Source organism: Carassius auratus, chromosome 28, assembly GCF_003368295.1.
Source record: "Carassius auratus strain Wakin chromosome 28, ASM336829v1, whole genome shotgun sequence".
NCBI classification, from domain to species: Eukaryota; Metazoa; Chordata; class Actinopteri; order Cypriniformes; family Cyprinidae; genus Carassius; species Carassius auratus.
In genome coordinates, this window is record NC_039270.1 from 8,175,245 (window position 1) to 8,190,903 (window position 15,659).

At 36.7% G+C, this 15,659-nt stretch overlaps 1 protein-coding gene across 1 annotated transcript; it reads left to right on the top strand.

Annotated features, from left to right (window-relative positions):
* On the top strand, positions 1 to 12,791 carry LOC113046669 (interleukin-12 receptor subunit beta-2-like). The gene is made up of 15 exons (XM_026207558.1): positions 1 to 444; positions 886 to 1,185; positions 2,717 to 2,852; positions 2,945 to 3,096; positions 3,786 to 3,931; positions 4,301 to 4,445; positions 4,907 to 4,983; positions 5,713 to 5,959; positions 6,066 to 6,257; positions 6,341 to 6,442; positions 10,210 to 10,341; positions 10,516 to 10,659; positions 10,796 to 10,865; positions 11,625 to 11,700; positions 11,797 to 12,791. Exons 1-15 carry the CDS (start codon positions 369 to 371, stop codon positions 12,175 to 12,177), a joined length of 2,376 nt encoding a protein of 791 aa, XP_026063343.1. The 5' UTR covers positions 1 to 368; the 3' UTR covers positions 12,178 to 12,791.
* The last annotated feature ends 2,868 nt before the right edge of the window (positions 12,792 to 15,659 follow it).

Genomic DNA, 15,659 nt, shown 5'->3' on the forward strand with positions numbered 1-15,659 from the left:
CGCGTACTCAGACGTGTGAACTTCTCCCTGTTTACACGTGAGGCGACTTCATGCTTGTCTTCTGAAGAGGTGTCTGCAACCTAATCGACGGAAGTTAAATTATAATTATACAAAAGGAACAAGATCAGAAGAAACAGAAAATGCTCGTTCCAGGATGCAGAGAGCGATGTAACTATTTTTAATTGCCTCGTGGAAATAAGACTTGACGACGAGTGGGGAAAACGCCGGAGAGCCTTATTGTCCGTCTCGCGGGACAGCGATGTCACGGTGGAGCGGAACAAACAAATGCCTGATCGTGGACTTCCCGTGATTGTGTGATTACTCGGTTAACGGGACATTGCGTCACACTGGACTTTTTGCGTGCGCGAATGCCGCGAGCGATGGCATGGCAGAATGTAAAAGTGCATTTTGTCACTATACTTTACTTGTGGACATGTTCTCAAGGTGGGCAACAGTGTTTCGTTCTCAACTTTTCATTCTGCCATCTAGATATAAGTAACAATATATAAATATATTGTTTTTTTTGTGAAATAAAGTGTTTTTTTCTCAATTAAAAACCTAAAAATTTAAGTTTTGGAAACCTATGTATTGTTTTCAATTATATATAGTTTTAAATTATGAAAAAAAATCCATATATAAAGCAAAATTAATCAGAGAAGAAAAGTTCCATCAGCATTTGTTGACAGATGCCATTAAGTTTGCAATCTATTGCAACATTATTATTCATTAAGAGTTCAAATACTTTTGGGGTCACTTTATATTGAGACAAAGTAGTGTTTTTGTTCTGCATTAAACAATTCAGCAGATGTTCACATTGAATTCATGTTCAACTTTGTCTTTGTCAAGTTCTGTTGCCTCAACTTGTTCTTCTCTTCTTTTTTGTAGTCTTTTTAATTTGTTTAGTCTCTTGTGAAGTGGCTGTAAACTGCTGGTGGGATAAAGCTGCTCCTGTGGGCCACAATGTGTCTGTTCTGTGCCACACCAGTACACGGGGAAGAGCCAACAGTTGTGGTCTCTGCCAGCTCTATGTTATCAAACGTGACCAAAGACATCAGTTTCCGAGCACATGTGCCAGTACCGAAGAAACCTTCAACTTTTCCATCGCAGCAGAACACAGAGAGCATCTTCGCTGCATGTGTACAGGGAATACATCAGAGACGTGCAGCGTTACAGTAAGAGGAGGCTGTGAGTATGACAGAATTGACCGTTTATCTCTGATGGCCTCATTACTTGCTCTGGGAATGTTTTCTGCGCACACCGGTCCCAGAAGGGAGTTGTTTACAAGAAAAACACATTAAATACAGCATTTGGGTATTCATAAACAGACGTTTTCCACCGGGATCACACACAACACCACACACACATTATAAATGGAAGAATTACTATAAGGGGTTTATTGAAAATACACTAGGCATATTTAGTTTCTAAGCCTTCTGGGATTGCTTGCTCTGTTTGATTCTATTATAAGCGCACAGGTCTGGGTATTAACTGATTATATAATATAATCTGGATTATTTAATCAGATTCCAAAAATTAAATACTTCCAATAACAAAAGTTTGAAAATTAGAATATTCACAAAGCAGTAAATTATTCCTAAAACATTAGTATTTCTACAGTGAAGAGCTAGTTCACCGAAAAATGTAAATTCTGTCATCAATTCCTCACCCTCATGTCGTTCCAAACCCGTAAAACCTTCATCTTCAAAACAGATTAAGATTTTTAGCGTGGTTTATTGTCTTAAAGTTCTTAGAATTCATCAGAAATATCTTAATTTGTGTTCTGAAGATGAACCAAGGTCCTACGGGTTTGGAACGACATTAGGGTGAATAAGTAATTAACATTATTGGGTGAACTACACCTTTAATATAGTACAAAATCATCCCATTCAGATCAATGTTAGCTCAGAAGTAATCAAAAAGTAGTCTGACTATATCTTCTAAAATGTGTATTGTAATAGATTACGTCACCAACTACAATTTTTATGATGTAATCTGTGTTCAGAAATGGGCTACAGTAGGCTTTAGTAGTGTTAGATACCCTATAAGATTGAGCATGGATGAAAACGAGGCTGTGAAGGATAGAGTTGCAGTCACTAGATCATGCGATGTTTCACAACTCACAATTTCCAAAACTATTTGAATGAAGTTTTTGACTAATAAAAGCTTCAGTCAGAAAGGCATTTCATCAGTGTTTTGCCGAACACACTATACTTCTGTCACTCACAGCCTTTTTTTCCATTCCTGTCAAAATTTAAACATGATGCTAGCCTGACTAAGGTCCATTTGTAAGTGACCCACCAATGCATTACTGAAAGCTGTGTTGCTGTAGCTCAAACAGCATGGACTGATTCCCAGTGAATGCATGCATTGATAAAATGAATGCCGTGCTAGTCATTTTGAATAGAAGCATCTGCTGAATATGTAGCTGTTCATGATTTCATTTGGGAAGAGACCTGAATTAGTTTGATCCTGAACATTCTTTAAGAAATGCTGGTGTGTTGAGATATTGTCCAAAATTAGACAAGGAGGGGAAGTGTGCGGCACTCTGCTGGCTTTTTTTTGCGGATTTCCCCACATGACTTCCTGTTTTCTCAGTATGAAAGGCAGTGGTGCTCTTGCAGCACACTTTGTTGTTTTGAATGGTTGTTTCTTCTCCCTTCAACTTCTTTTGGTTGGTTTCCCTCCAGAATGTTTGACATCTTTCCATCTTTTACAGATCCACCATCTCCCCCGTCTCGCCCTGATTGTGCTATTGAAGACGTGGAAGAAGGAGACATTTACTGCTCTTGGACTAAATCCAATGAGCCATTGATTCCAACTGTTTACACCCTTCACTGGGAAGATTATGAAGGGTGTGTTTTCTTACAAGCACCACCATTGCATTCAATATGGACATATGAGAGCGTTTGACAATGTTTTTGTGTGTGTGTGTATTTATATACAGGATTGTTAAGTCTGTGGAGAGCAGTAGTGAGAGTGCAGTCATAAACCGGCTTGACTATATGAAAGAAGATGACACCACAGCATGGGTCACTGCCAAAAACATCCTAGGTTCTGAACAGTCTGAAAAGTCTCACTTCAACACGGGAAATATCGGTTAGTCATATTTACTCTGTTGTAAACCATTGCTTGGTTTCTTAAAACCATGCACAGTTTTGTCACAATTTATTGGCTCTAATAAAAGTACTGTACAGTACTCAGTATAGATACAATTCTGATGATTATTACTATGAATAAGTGTAAAAGAAGAGTGCATCACCTCCAGAGTCTCTCATATTCATCTCCCTAGATATATACAAGCGCTGTGATTTTTGTTTTATTTTGTTAAAAAAAATTATTACTTTTATTCAGCAAGGATCCAGTAAATTTGTCATATTTTAAATAAACACTGTGCTTTCTTGTCAAAAGAATCTTTAAAAAACGTTAGTATTGTTTTCTCAAAATATTAAGCAGGACATCTGTTTTCAGCATTGATAATAATAATAATAATAATAAATGTGTTTTTAGCATCAAAATAGGAAATTAGACTGCTTTATGAAGGACTGGAGTAATGATTAAAAATGCTTTAAACATTCAGCTTAGTCATCACATGAATACATTACTTTTAAAAATTTTAAAATATATTTTTATAATTGTGATTTATTTTTCACAAATAACAGTACTTCTCTCTTTTTACTGTATTACACAAAAGACATATTTAAAAAATCCTCTAGGAAGTGTTCTGTAAAACAAAAACTTTGTTAACCTTGTGCTAGCTTTTAATCTTTTCCCTCTTTTTTTCCTAGAACGGCCAAATCCCCCAAAAGATCTAACCCTCGCCTCTGAATCAATGGAGCTCACCTGGGACATGGAGTGTGACAGAGTGGGCCAGTTGGACATGAGTTGTCAAGTGCAGTACCGTACACACAGTCACATGCTGGACTGGACTGAGGTGAGCGGAGAAAGAGAAACCAGGCTGATTTGACTCCATTCTGATTTGAAAGACATTTTCCTTTAAGCTTTGGCTTTACTTGCTCAACTGAGTTTCTGTAATAAAGGAAATCCATCTGCATGATGGGAGTTGTTCTAAAAGTAAAGTATAATGAAAATATAATCACATCCATTAAAAAAGTATGTTGATTCAAATATAGATATTTGGGATTTGATACTCATTATTGGATTGTTCAAATAAAAAGGAAATTGCAGATTGTAAACCGGGTCAGCTTTTATTTTGCCATTACCATAAGAAATGCAATCAAATATAATTTTATATTGCCAGAAATGAAGCACATTGTGTCTCTGTTGAATTCGTATTGTGCAGGTGGATGATTGCCAGTTCAGTTTTGTGTTGGAGGATCCCCAGCCGTTCACACAGTACAGTTTTCGTGTTCGCTGCCACTGTGGATATGAAGAGAAAGTCATGAGTAACTGGAGTTCAGTGTTTTCAGTCAGAACGCCCCCTGCAGGTCAGAGAAAGACCCTCGTTGCATTAATTGAAGACATTGATGTACTCATTTATTGCTTTGTTATTGTTTTATTGAAGATGTTCATGATGCACATTCACTCAACAGTAGAATATGGATGTGAATGTCAGTCGTGTTTTAGAGTCCTAAGTAGAAAAGCAATTCGGTTTTGAACAAGAGCCACCACCATGTTCTGTATCCAGAATGACTTCCTGTAATGTTTTGAGTCTCTCCTACTCACAGAGGCTGCAATTATTAGATCAAAAATACAGGAAAAACAACGAAATGTTATTAAAATTTAAAATGTGCCTTTTCTAATTTAAAATGACATTTATTCAGTACTTCTATTTAGCACCCTTCATTTTTTTTTTTTTTTTTATTTCACTCCTTTTTTTTCTAAATATCGTGCCACAGAACGAGATCAGTGATGGTGACTCTGTGTCTGTAATATTCTCTCTCTTCAGCACCGGTTGGACATCTGGATGTTTGGAGTGACTGTGCCCCCAATTCTGACGAGTCTGTCTGTAACGTCTATTGGAAGGTAGGGCTGGGCGATGTATCGAATATTAGCGATAATATCGAAATCATTTTGATGACGATGTAAAATTTGAAAATATCGGGAATATCAAATATTTTAAATTCAAGCACACTTTCCCAAAAGAACGCGCCGAACGCTCTAAAAAGGAACATGTAACTACAGGCTGCTCTACATGCCTCTACTACGAGAGCTTGCACGAGAGCGGTTGCCAGATAACAAGAGTTTAAATCCTTGAATCAGAGCTTCAGTGTTACAAGGATACATTTTCTGCGCACGTGCTGACTCCTCATTCCGGAAGCACCACAAATGATGATCTGAAAACACTAACAAGCTGGAGTTTAGCATCTAATGAAAGCGTAGTTGCATTGTGTAAATTTTGAATTGCATGCACTAAAGAAGTTGACAGAACGTACTTTCTGTACTTGTTTTGCACTACTTCAGTTACATATGTGTTAATTTAATAAAAAGCAGTAAGTTATCACTTGGTCTAGTTTTTTTTTTTTTAACTGCTTAAATTAGCTGTTCAGTCTATTTTTTTTTTCAATTGGCAAAAGAAAATCATGTTTCTTTTTATTATTTAAATGCAAATTCAAACATATTGAGATATAAATTGAATATCATACAAATTTTGACAATATCGAGATAATGCATCAGTCTAATTGGTTCTTCTTTTGTGGGTCAGTCATGATTCAGCAGATCATCAACATTTGATTGTCTTTCACTGTGTCTCAGGAAATGCCCCTGTCTCAGGCTAGAGGGGAAGTTATCAGCTATATTGTAACTCTGAAGCTTAAAAATGGCACTGAGTTCAAGCAGGTCTCCAGGCAACGAAGAAACACTGAAAGTCAGCAGCTCGCTGACCAGAGCTGCCGGCAGCTCAGACACTTCCCGCTCAATCCTGGTGTTATTGAAGTTTTTGTGTCAGCCAACACTTCAGCTGGCACATCGAACCCCACGTACATGCTGTTTGCAGAGACTGGTAAGTCTATGCAATATTCTGACGAAATATTCATAGTAACTAGCATTTTATAACAGCATATAATGCGTGGATTTGATTATATTTATATCACATACATGCCCTGTAGGACAGACAACGCCTGAGGTGAATCTAAGTGTAATAGGTGAGAGCCAGCAGCTGCGGGTCTCGTGGTCCATACACCCACAGTTCTCTGAGAGCGTCCTGGAGTATGTGGTCCAGCACGTGTCTGTAGTACCTCACTCACCGTGCCTGAACTGGGTCAGAGTAAACCGAACCCAGAGATCTGTCACACTCACAGGTGTGTGTGTGTGTGTGTGAGAGAGTGAAAGCTGTCGTCCGTTCTGATGCTGATAGTGATTTTGTGTTTGCCTTCATCCACAGGTGACTTCTGGAACTACACGGCTTATAATGTGTCGCTGTTTGCAGTCTACCACAACCACAGCACTTTCCTCAAGTCAGCGATTGCATACACACTTGAAGGAGGTATGACATCTCTTAAAGGGACAGTTCACCCAAAAATGTGACCTTGGACCACATAAAACAGTCATGACGATCCCTTTTTTTAAAATGGGATTTATACATCACCTGAAAGCTGAATAAGCGTTTCATTGAATTGAAACTATTTGAAAATCTGGAATATAAAATTGTCCAAATGAAATCCTTAGCAATTCATATTACTAATCAAAATCATGTTTTGATATATTTACGGTAGGAAATTTACAAAATGTCTTCATGGAACATGATCTTTCCTTAATATCCAATTGATTTTTGGACATTAAATAGAAAATCTGTACTCTTGACTCATACAATGAGTACTTGGGCTATTGTTACAAAAATATATAAAAGACCTCCATTCATCTTCATTCAGCCGAAGAAAAATACCAGGGTGAAGCAGAAGAGACAAATTGTTAAATAAAGTAGTTTTTTTTTTTTCTTTTTTTTTTCTTTGGTTGAACCACTGAAGCAGGGCCAGTGCAAGGGGGGACTTGGACTATCCAACCCCCTCACTCAAAATGAATGTGAAAATAGATTTTAATTATGAAATATAGTAGTTTATTTAAAATATATAGTTGCCACATGCATAGGCTTTCTAGCAGTAATCTGATGCTACTATAGCAATAATTTAGGACAGTCCATTTCACAGTCACATTTTAATTGTTACTCTGACACACAAACTTCCCGTGCAAGCGGTTCAACGGAGAATGCAGCACTACTAAATAAGTATAAGGTATGATGAAATAATTTTTCATGTTTGATATAGGGATAGATTATGGTTATATGTTCCGCTGTATTGTTATATTTTGTTGCTGTTCAAGTTGTTCTAACATAAAATGATGCATCTGTTAAATTGGTCGCTATTAATGTGTTATTGTCAGGGAATCAGTCGCAACAATGAGCATGTGTTTCATTGTAAAGCAGACACAATTAAGTATTTCTGATGGTTGTGGTGGTATCACGTTGTCCATCTTTGTGGTAAATCTGCTGCCTTATTTCCTGAATGTCAGATATCCAAATTTGGTGGCTATGCAATTTTGTCTGGGCAGCTGTGGCCTAATGGTTAGAGACTTGGACTAGTTACCAGAAGGTCGCAGGTTTGAGTCTCGGTGCTGGCAGGAGTGGTAGTTGGGAGGGAGTTAATGAACAGTGCTCTCTTCCACCCTCGATACCCATGGCTGAAGTGCCATTGAGCAAGGCACTGAACCCCCTGTTGCTCCCCGGGCACTGGATATATAGCTGCCCACTGCTCTGGGTGTGTGTTCACAGTGTGTGTGTGTGTGTGTGTTCACTGCTGTGTGTGTGCACTTGGATTGGTTTAATGCAGAGCACCAATTCCTAGTATGGGTTATCATACTTGGCAAAATGTCACAACTTTCACTTCACTTTTCACTTTTATTCGTTTTATTCAATGCTCTGCCCTCTTTATTTGCAAAGTTTAGTAGGGTCTTTCACTCCGAACGCATTTTTCATTCCACTGCTGCACTTTGAATTGAAGCCTATAAACACGCAACTTAACGTCTTTGAATGCTTCGCTCTCATCTCAGATGTTTATAGCAGCTTCTCACACATAATACATCATTCTATAACACAGCGCTCAAGTTCAAATAAATTCAGCTTCTAAAAACACAGAAAAAAAAGCTTCCACTGACCGGTCTCGTACGGTGCCCAGGAGCTGACATGGTCGGCTCACTTAGTTTTGTTGTGGCCACGAGATATTAATTTGTGGGAATGTTGTATTAACTCATGGGAATATGATATTATTTTGTGGCAACAAGATCATTCTGTCGAGGTTACAACATCCTTATATTGTGGCCTCCAGATGCAATGTTGAGGGAACAACGTATTTTTCTCGTGACCATGAGTTTAATGTGTGAACAAACCTAAGTGACCGTAGCAACCCGGGATTATCAGAGATAATTAAACATTTTTATTAACATTAAAAATTTAATATAATATTTGTATATTATTATTTTTATTATTACATTAATTTATTAGGGATATATTTTTATATTTATTATTTCCAGTTTAAAGTTTTGACTTTATGCTTGTATTTATGCCCATCTAAGATGATAAATGAACGTTTATGTTTTCATTTAAAAATGAAACTACTCAAATAATTAATTCCTCAACGAAACACTATAGTATTTATAATTATGGTCTTTGAATTAGCCAAAATGAAATGAAATATATGTTACATTTAAACTGCATTCCAGCTAAAATTCCAGTCAGCATAATCAAAGTTTGATTGGCATCTCGAGCATTTACAGAACTTTAAGTAAAGAGATCAAAATGGAGAGGAAAATGAATATAATAATACCAATAATAATAGGCTAATCATAATAATTATATACAAATATTAATGGGGGAAAACCGTTCAGTTAATGGACTTGCAAGAATGTAGGATGGATAAATATGTTTTCTTGTAGGCCTATTTTATATTATGCACTTTATGTAACGTTTATTCATGATAAACTTTAATTGAATGTGTTTAATTGAAGTCCGTTGACCAAGGCATATGGTTAATATAATAATTAAATTGTTATAATTTCTATTTCTATCATTTCTTATATAATAATTTTTAATTCAAAATAAAAATTTTAATGAATGAATCAATCTCTGATCCATATGCTGTGATCACTTAGGTTTGTTTACGCATTAAACTCGTGGCCACGAGTCATAGCATCTCAAGGCCACAACATAAGGATGTCGTTACCTTGACAAAATGATCTTGTGGCCATGACATAATATCAAGTTCCCACGATTTAATATGACGTTCCCTCAAAATAAGATCTTGTGGCCGTGACATATCACGTTCCCATGAGTTATTATGTTGTGGCCACGACACAGTCTAAATTAACTGACCATGTCAGCTCCTGGGCACCGTAGTTTTGCGACGTGAATGGGCCACAAAAGGTTTTTTGTTTTTTATGTTTGTTTGTCTTTTTTACTTTGTGCTATGTCATTGCCCCATTCCATCACCTCTTCCACCACCGCTGGGCTGGCGCTTTAACGATGTCCTTACTACATTTCTGGACCTTGATCGTGGTAGTTACCTTGCTGTCTATGGGAGGGTCAGAGAGCTCTCAGAATTCATCGAAAATATATTAATTTGTGTTCTGAAGATGAACAGAGAGAGGTTTTATGGGTTTTGAAAAACATAGGGGTGAGTAATTAATGACAGTTTTGTTTTTTTGGTGAACTTTTCCTTTAATTTTATATAACTACATGAATACTTTTTGTGTGCAAAGAAAACCAAAATAACAACTGTATTCAACAAATTCTTCTGTTATCCCTTACGGGTTTGGAATGACGTGAGCGTGAGTAATTAATGACAGAAGTTTCATTTTTGGGTGAACTATCCCTTTAAATCACTGAATACACTTTTATTTCAAAGACAATAGACCCAAGTCCACATGACAACATTTAAAATTGAGCTTCTCCTGAGAGCCAAAATACAGAAAAATATAACAGATGTTATTACCATGAATTTATACTTGCACCTATTTACAGGTTACATCATGTGTCTTATTTATTAAAAATGCATCCATTGTAAAAGTATATTGCATTGTCGATAATTGTCTTATATATTGCAACACATTTAATTAATTAAAACATTGCAGTGCATTCCATTTTCTCATTTTGAGCTTGTTTTAGGGCACAAATTACTTGGCTAATAAATGTGATATGCTGTTTTCAGATGTTCTACTCATATAGCCTTCATGTTTGGATCATCTCTTCATCTTCCCTTCTAGTTCCTCCTAAAGTCTCTCAAATCCATGTGAAGAACATCTCTCAGTCCTCTGCCACTTTGATATGGAGCCCCATCCCTGTACATGAGAGCAACGGTGCCATCCTGCATTACTTAGTGGGCATCAAAGAAACAGGTATGCCATCACAGGAATAAATGATGTTTTAAAATATTTTCAAATGGAAACCATTATTTAAAATTTTGATAATATATTGCTGCTTTTACTGTTTTTTTTGTTTTGTTTTTTTTGAGCAGATTGTACTGACCCCATACTTTGATGTATATCTGTGTCCTTTGGCCTATGTAACAGGGTCTAATATAAGCAGTATCAGAACCAGTATGCAGTTGTCAGAACTGGAGCCGGCCCAGCAGTACCAGGTCTGGGTGAGTGCTGTGACCACTGCTGGTGAAGGCGCCAGGAGCTTCACCACTTTCTCCACCAATGAAAAATCCAGTAAGTACTTCCTTAGTATTTTGGATTATATATGCAATGCAAAACCCAAAGACATCTTTGTTTTGCATATAGGATGTAGATCATATATTCAGCTTTAGGTAGTAAACCAATGGTTTCTATTCATCTCATCTCCTAGGTAATGTTACCCTGTTGGTTGTATTCATGGCATTGGTGTTCCTGGTTTTATTTTGTGTTATTGTGTTGGTGTAAGTATAGCCTTTCTTCATAATTCCATCTATATGGCCAAAAGTACATGGACTTCCCCTTGTAAGGGCTGATTCACACAGAAATAAATATATACGCGCTAGACATCTTTTGCAGCACCTCTAAAAATGCAGTGCTCATCTTAAAATAAGTTCAACGCTTCAAGTTCAACTTGTCTCAAGCATTTCTTTCACTATTCCTCTTTCAGTGTCTCGTGTTTTTCGAAGGTGTCAGATTTGACAAAAAAAGCCACCTAGTTTTATATATGCAGATCCCCAGTTATTATGAGTAGGAGATCATATTTAAAAAATGTAAATAAATTCATGCCAAGTAGCAAAACTGAACCAGAAAAATTTAATATATATTGACCAATATCCTCTATAATTAAAAAGCAAGAAATATATTTAATTATAGTTATAAATGAATTTAAATATTATGGAATATAATAATATAACAATAAAGTAAGATTAATTATAATTCAATGAATTATATTTGCATTTGAATTATAAATTTATTAAATTTTTGATTTTTTATCAAATATTTTTTTTGAAAGATTAATTGTGCTCTGTTACACCGATGTGAGGGGTTTTTTTGGGACAAAGTGTTGGGATCTGCAATAGTTGTGGTATCCATATGCTTTTGGTCCTGTTGTGTATTATTTTCCATTACATTCAGCACATTTTTAAACTTCAGCAGTGGCATCACTGGCAGTTTGAACAGTAAATTTGACATTTTGTGATAAATTAATATCTTCTTTCTAGGTACCAACCAACCTGGTGTTTTGTGAAGATCCCAGATCCAATTAACAGTAAAGCATTTAAGCATATGAACTTTCAGGTGAGAATCTAAAGTCTTTTGAGTATTCCATACAAAAGAGACGTCACACTTACAAAAACAGAACCATATCCATTCATGCCTTGGCTTTTCTTCTAGCATGCATGGCCACGGCTCTATTCTCCTTCTGAACTGAATATCAAGATCTCTGAGCTGGAGATCGTGGAGAAGCTGGATCGCGACACACCTACTCCTCCATCAGAGACTGATCTGGAGAAGGTTTTAATCGATGTGGAACTCCAACATTTTCAGCTGCCAAATGGACTGGGCAGGACAAATAAAGGTGGAGATGAGCCTGAGGAAGAGCCTGAGGAATCAAAAAGAGAAAGCATTTTAAAGCAGGGCAGCTGGGCAAAGGAGTACAGCGAGATGGTCGACACTGATGAAGAGAAGGATGGCGGTGATGAGGAAGAGTGGTGGGACCAGCAATTTGTCTCCGACTATGAAAGACATTTTTTGCCTTCTGTTGAGGTGAATTAACTTTTCATACCTCAGGATTTTTCATCTGTACTGTAGTGCCTTAGGTGGAACAATCAGAAAGTGTTTGTCCCAAGTGTTTTACTGAAGAACAAAGGTGTGCTTTTTAAACAGACACTGAAAAGAGTATTAAGAAAGTGTTATTCATGAAATGTATCCGTGAGAGAGGTCTTGCACAACTATGCACCGATTTTTACATTTACATGTAAATTTCATGTCTTCTACACTAGCCACAACATTTAAAGTTGAAAGTTTTTTTTTGCACCAATAGCATCGTCAAGTGGAATAAGGACTATACAGGTTTCTGGAATAATCTCCCCTTTGGCCATTGGTCAGATGTTCCTGCCTCAAGCTAAACTCACGCTATAAGTTGAGCTAATGTTAAGCGGGTCCAAGTGCTCAGATAAACAACCAAGTCTTGATAGATGTGGTTAACACTTTTCAGGGAATTCAACCTACGAATGTCTTATAGTTATCTCTGCACATTAAACCATGTATTTTAACTAGGAAAACATTGCACGTGACACAAATAAGATGTTCTTACTAGTGGAGACACAGCACACAACTGAATGTAAAAAATCTTGTTTTTGTACATAATAAATATTTTTTAATATATATGAATATGCTTCTTATTTGTGGCTGTCATAGATATAAGTGTATTTCAAGTATTGCAGTGATTTGTATGGCAAATTATGTAGAATTGGTAGGTGAACATAGGACTAGTCACAAGTAGTAATCTTTGGTGTAGTTTACCCATTTTATGAAAGCCTTGTTATGCAAAAAAAACAAGACAAATAATTTATTGTAACTAACTGTGATTTTTTAATTTGAATGTTTATACATCTATATATATATATATACACACAGGCTTCCATTCCATAAAGATATTTTTAAGCTGCCCCAGTCAGAGTTCTGGAATGTCGGCACAGTCGAACCATATATGTATAAAAATAAAAGACATTGATATCAACTCAATATGGTTGCCTCCAAAGCCTTGAATAAAATAGTCCTTTTATAATAGTACCAGTAAAAGTAAACCAACATACTTTTTCCATATTTTACCGTCAGATGGAGAAGTGTTCAAAATTGTGATTTACAAATTAGTTTTATTTAGATTAGATTAAACTGATTAGGTTTAAAAATATACTACCATTCAAACGTTTGGGCTTGTGTTTGAAAAATTTGGTGCTCAATAAACACTTATTATCAATGATGAAAACCGGTTGTGCTGTTTAATAGTTTTACGGAAATCAGTCATTACTTTTTTCCTAGATTCTTTGATGAATAGAATGTTGAAAAGAACAGCATTTATTTGAAACCGAAATCCCAAGTAACATTATTAATGCCTTTAATGTTGTAGTAGACATAGCTGTTTCAGCTGGCTTTCATATAGAACATAAGCATCTCAGGAATTTTCTGTAATCTGTAATTTAAGGTGACTGGTTGTATGTTCAGAACCTGATTTACTGTGCTACAAAATAGCACTCATCTACCGACAGAGACAGACACATACATATCTATAAAAAAAATGCATAGGCTATAATATCCTATAAGTGGGTTTCCATAAGGAAGGAAACCAGCAGCACCCATCCCCCATTGAGCCATGCAGCCTACATTCCGCTCTGCACGAGGCTCAAAGCAGGAGCTTCCGCTCGTTGTTGTTAGGGGCGCTCGCGAGCCGCTGCCTGACGCTTTCAGGCCGCTCTCGACTAGAGATAGCCTCACTCCTGATGGGAGGGGGACGTGAGAGGGAAAAGGAACTAGCTGCGCTGCCCTTTGTTTCTAGATTTGCCCAAGAGTACGGCGAAGAGGCCGGCGAGAATCTCGACTGTAAGTCACGCTCTAAACGCGTCACAGTGTTTGTAGAACACATGACTTTTAAACTGATACATTTTGTGCCGTTATAGAACGCGCGTGTGATGTTTGTTTGGCGGGCTTGCTGTGCTCGGATCAGTCCGACATTACACCGCCGCAGAAGCGGCAGAATGAATGAAGAAGTTTGGGGAATGTAACTCGAGCGGGGGACCGGGGTCAAGCGTACGGGAGGCGGCTAGGATCAATCATCTTAAAAGAGACGCTCGCGGTGTTTACCTCTGACTCCGAGCTTTATAATTCGAGTTATTGGGTTTTAAAACACACACGGACACGGAGAAGCACAGCATGGCCGACTGTAATCACATAACGTACACACAACAGGCTTCTTTGCCGTTCTTTGTCTTTCCTTTAGGGTATTTGTGTTTTTTAAACTGATTTAAATAGTTTAAATAACGTTTAAACTCTCCGCCAACACAAGCGGTGGGTTATAAAAACATATCGGGAATGTTTTTTAGCCGTTTTTACAGTCATTTTGTGTTATGTCTTTGGCTTTAATTGAGCTGTAATTTAATGTTTCTCTTGTTCCCTAACGTTAGTTGGATCACGTCCTTAAAAACAATAACCATAATGGCTAGCTTTATCGTAATTTTATATACATTTCACAGATTACCTGCAGCATTATACCGTGATTTATTATCCTGTTAGAAATGGGCTTTAATGATTGTGGGATATTGTTGGCTAATGTTTAGCTGTACAATGTTAGCCGGCTGCTAATTCACGTTAGCATTGAAAAAAACGGACATTGGCGTTTATTTTATCACTGCTCATTAAAACACTTATTTAATATAATATTGTTTTATACCATAACTAGTTATAGGTGTTTGTAAATATGTGGTTATGTTTGTAAATCATTTCGCAAACAGCTTGTTAACCGGCATGTGCATTTTCAGGTAGTAATTACAACTATACAATTTTTTATTAATTAGAATTTACTTTAAGCTGTTTCATGAATGAAAAACCACATATGTTTGTGACATATGGTTAGATAGTTGTTAAGAGCCAGTAGAAGATGGAAGTTGCATTGTGTAAGGTCACCGGGGCTAGTTGTCACAATGTTTGCTCCAGTGAATATCTCCAGTGAATTTGTTTGTGACTGTGTTTATTTTTCTTTTTTTCTTTATTAAACAAAACTGAACATTTCCATCGTTATTGGCCGGGAAAAATATAACGTTCATTCACCCATGTGACAACTTGCCCCAGCGGTCTAGCATGTTGTCACAAGTAAGCCATGACATTCTTTATTAAAGACTATCAGCAAAATTGAAAACTATATATATCTTGATTTAAAATCTCATATACAGGAGGGTCCTGGCCAAGATAGGCAACACATTTAGATACATTAACATTTGACTGGTATCTTAAAGGCAAACTAAAATACAATCTGATTTAAAAAAACACCCCATGGGGTCTTCACTGGAATATTTTAATGTAGTCAGTGACATGCATTAAGGCACAGATTAATTAACCCACTTTTATGCCTCAATTTAAGGGCTGTGATTTTATAGTTCTAATTGGATTCATTCTGAGATTTATGAAATGCAGTTCAGATATTTTTTTATATCTGTACAGAAACTGAGCTTTTAAAGAATTAGGGTGAGAGCAGACATATT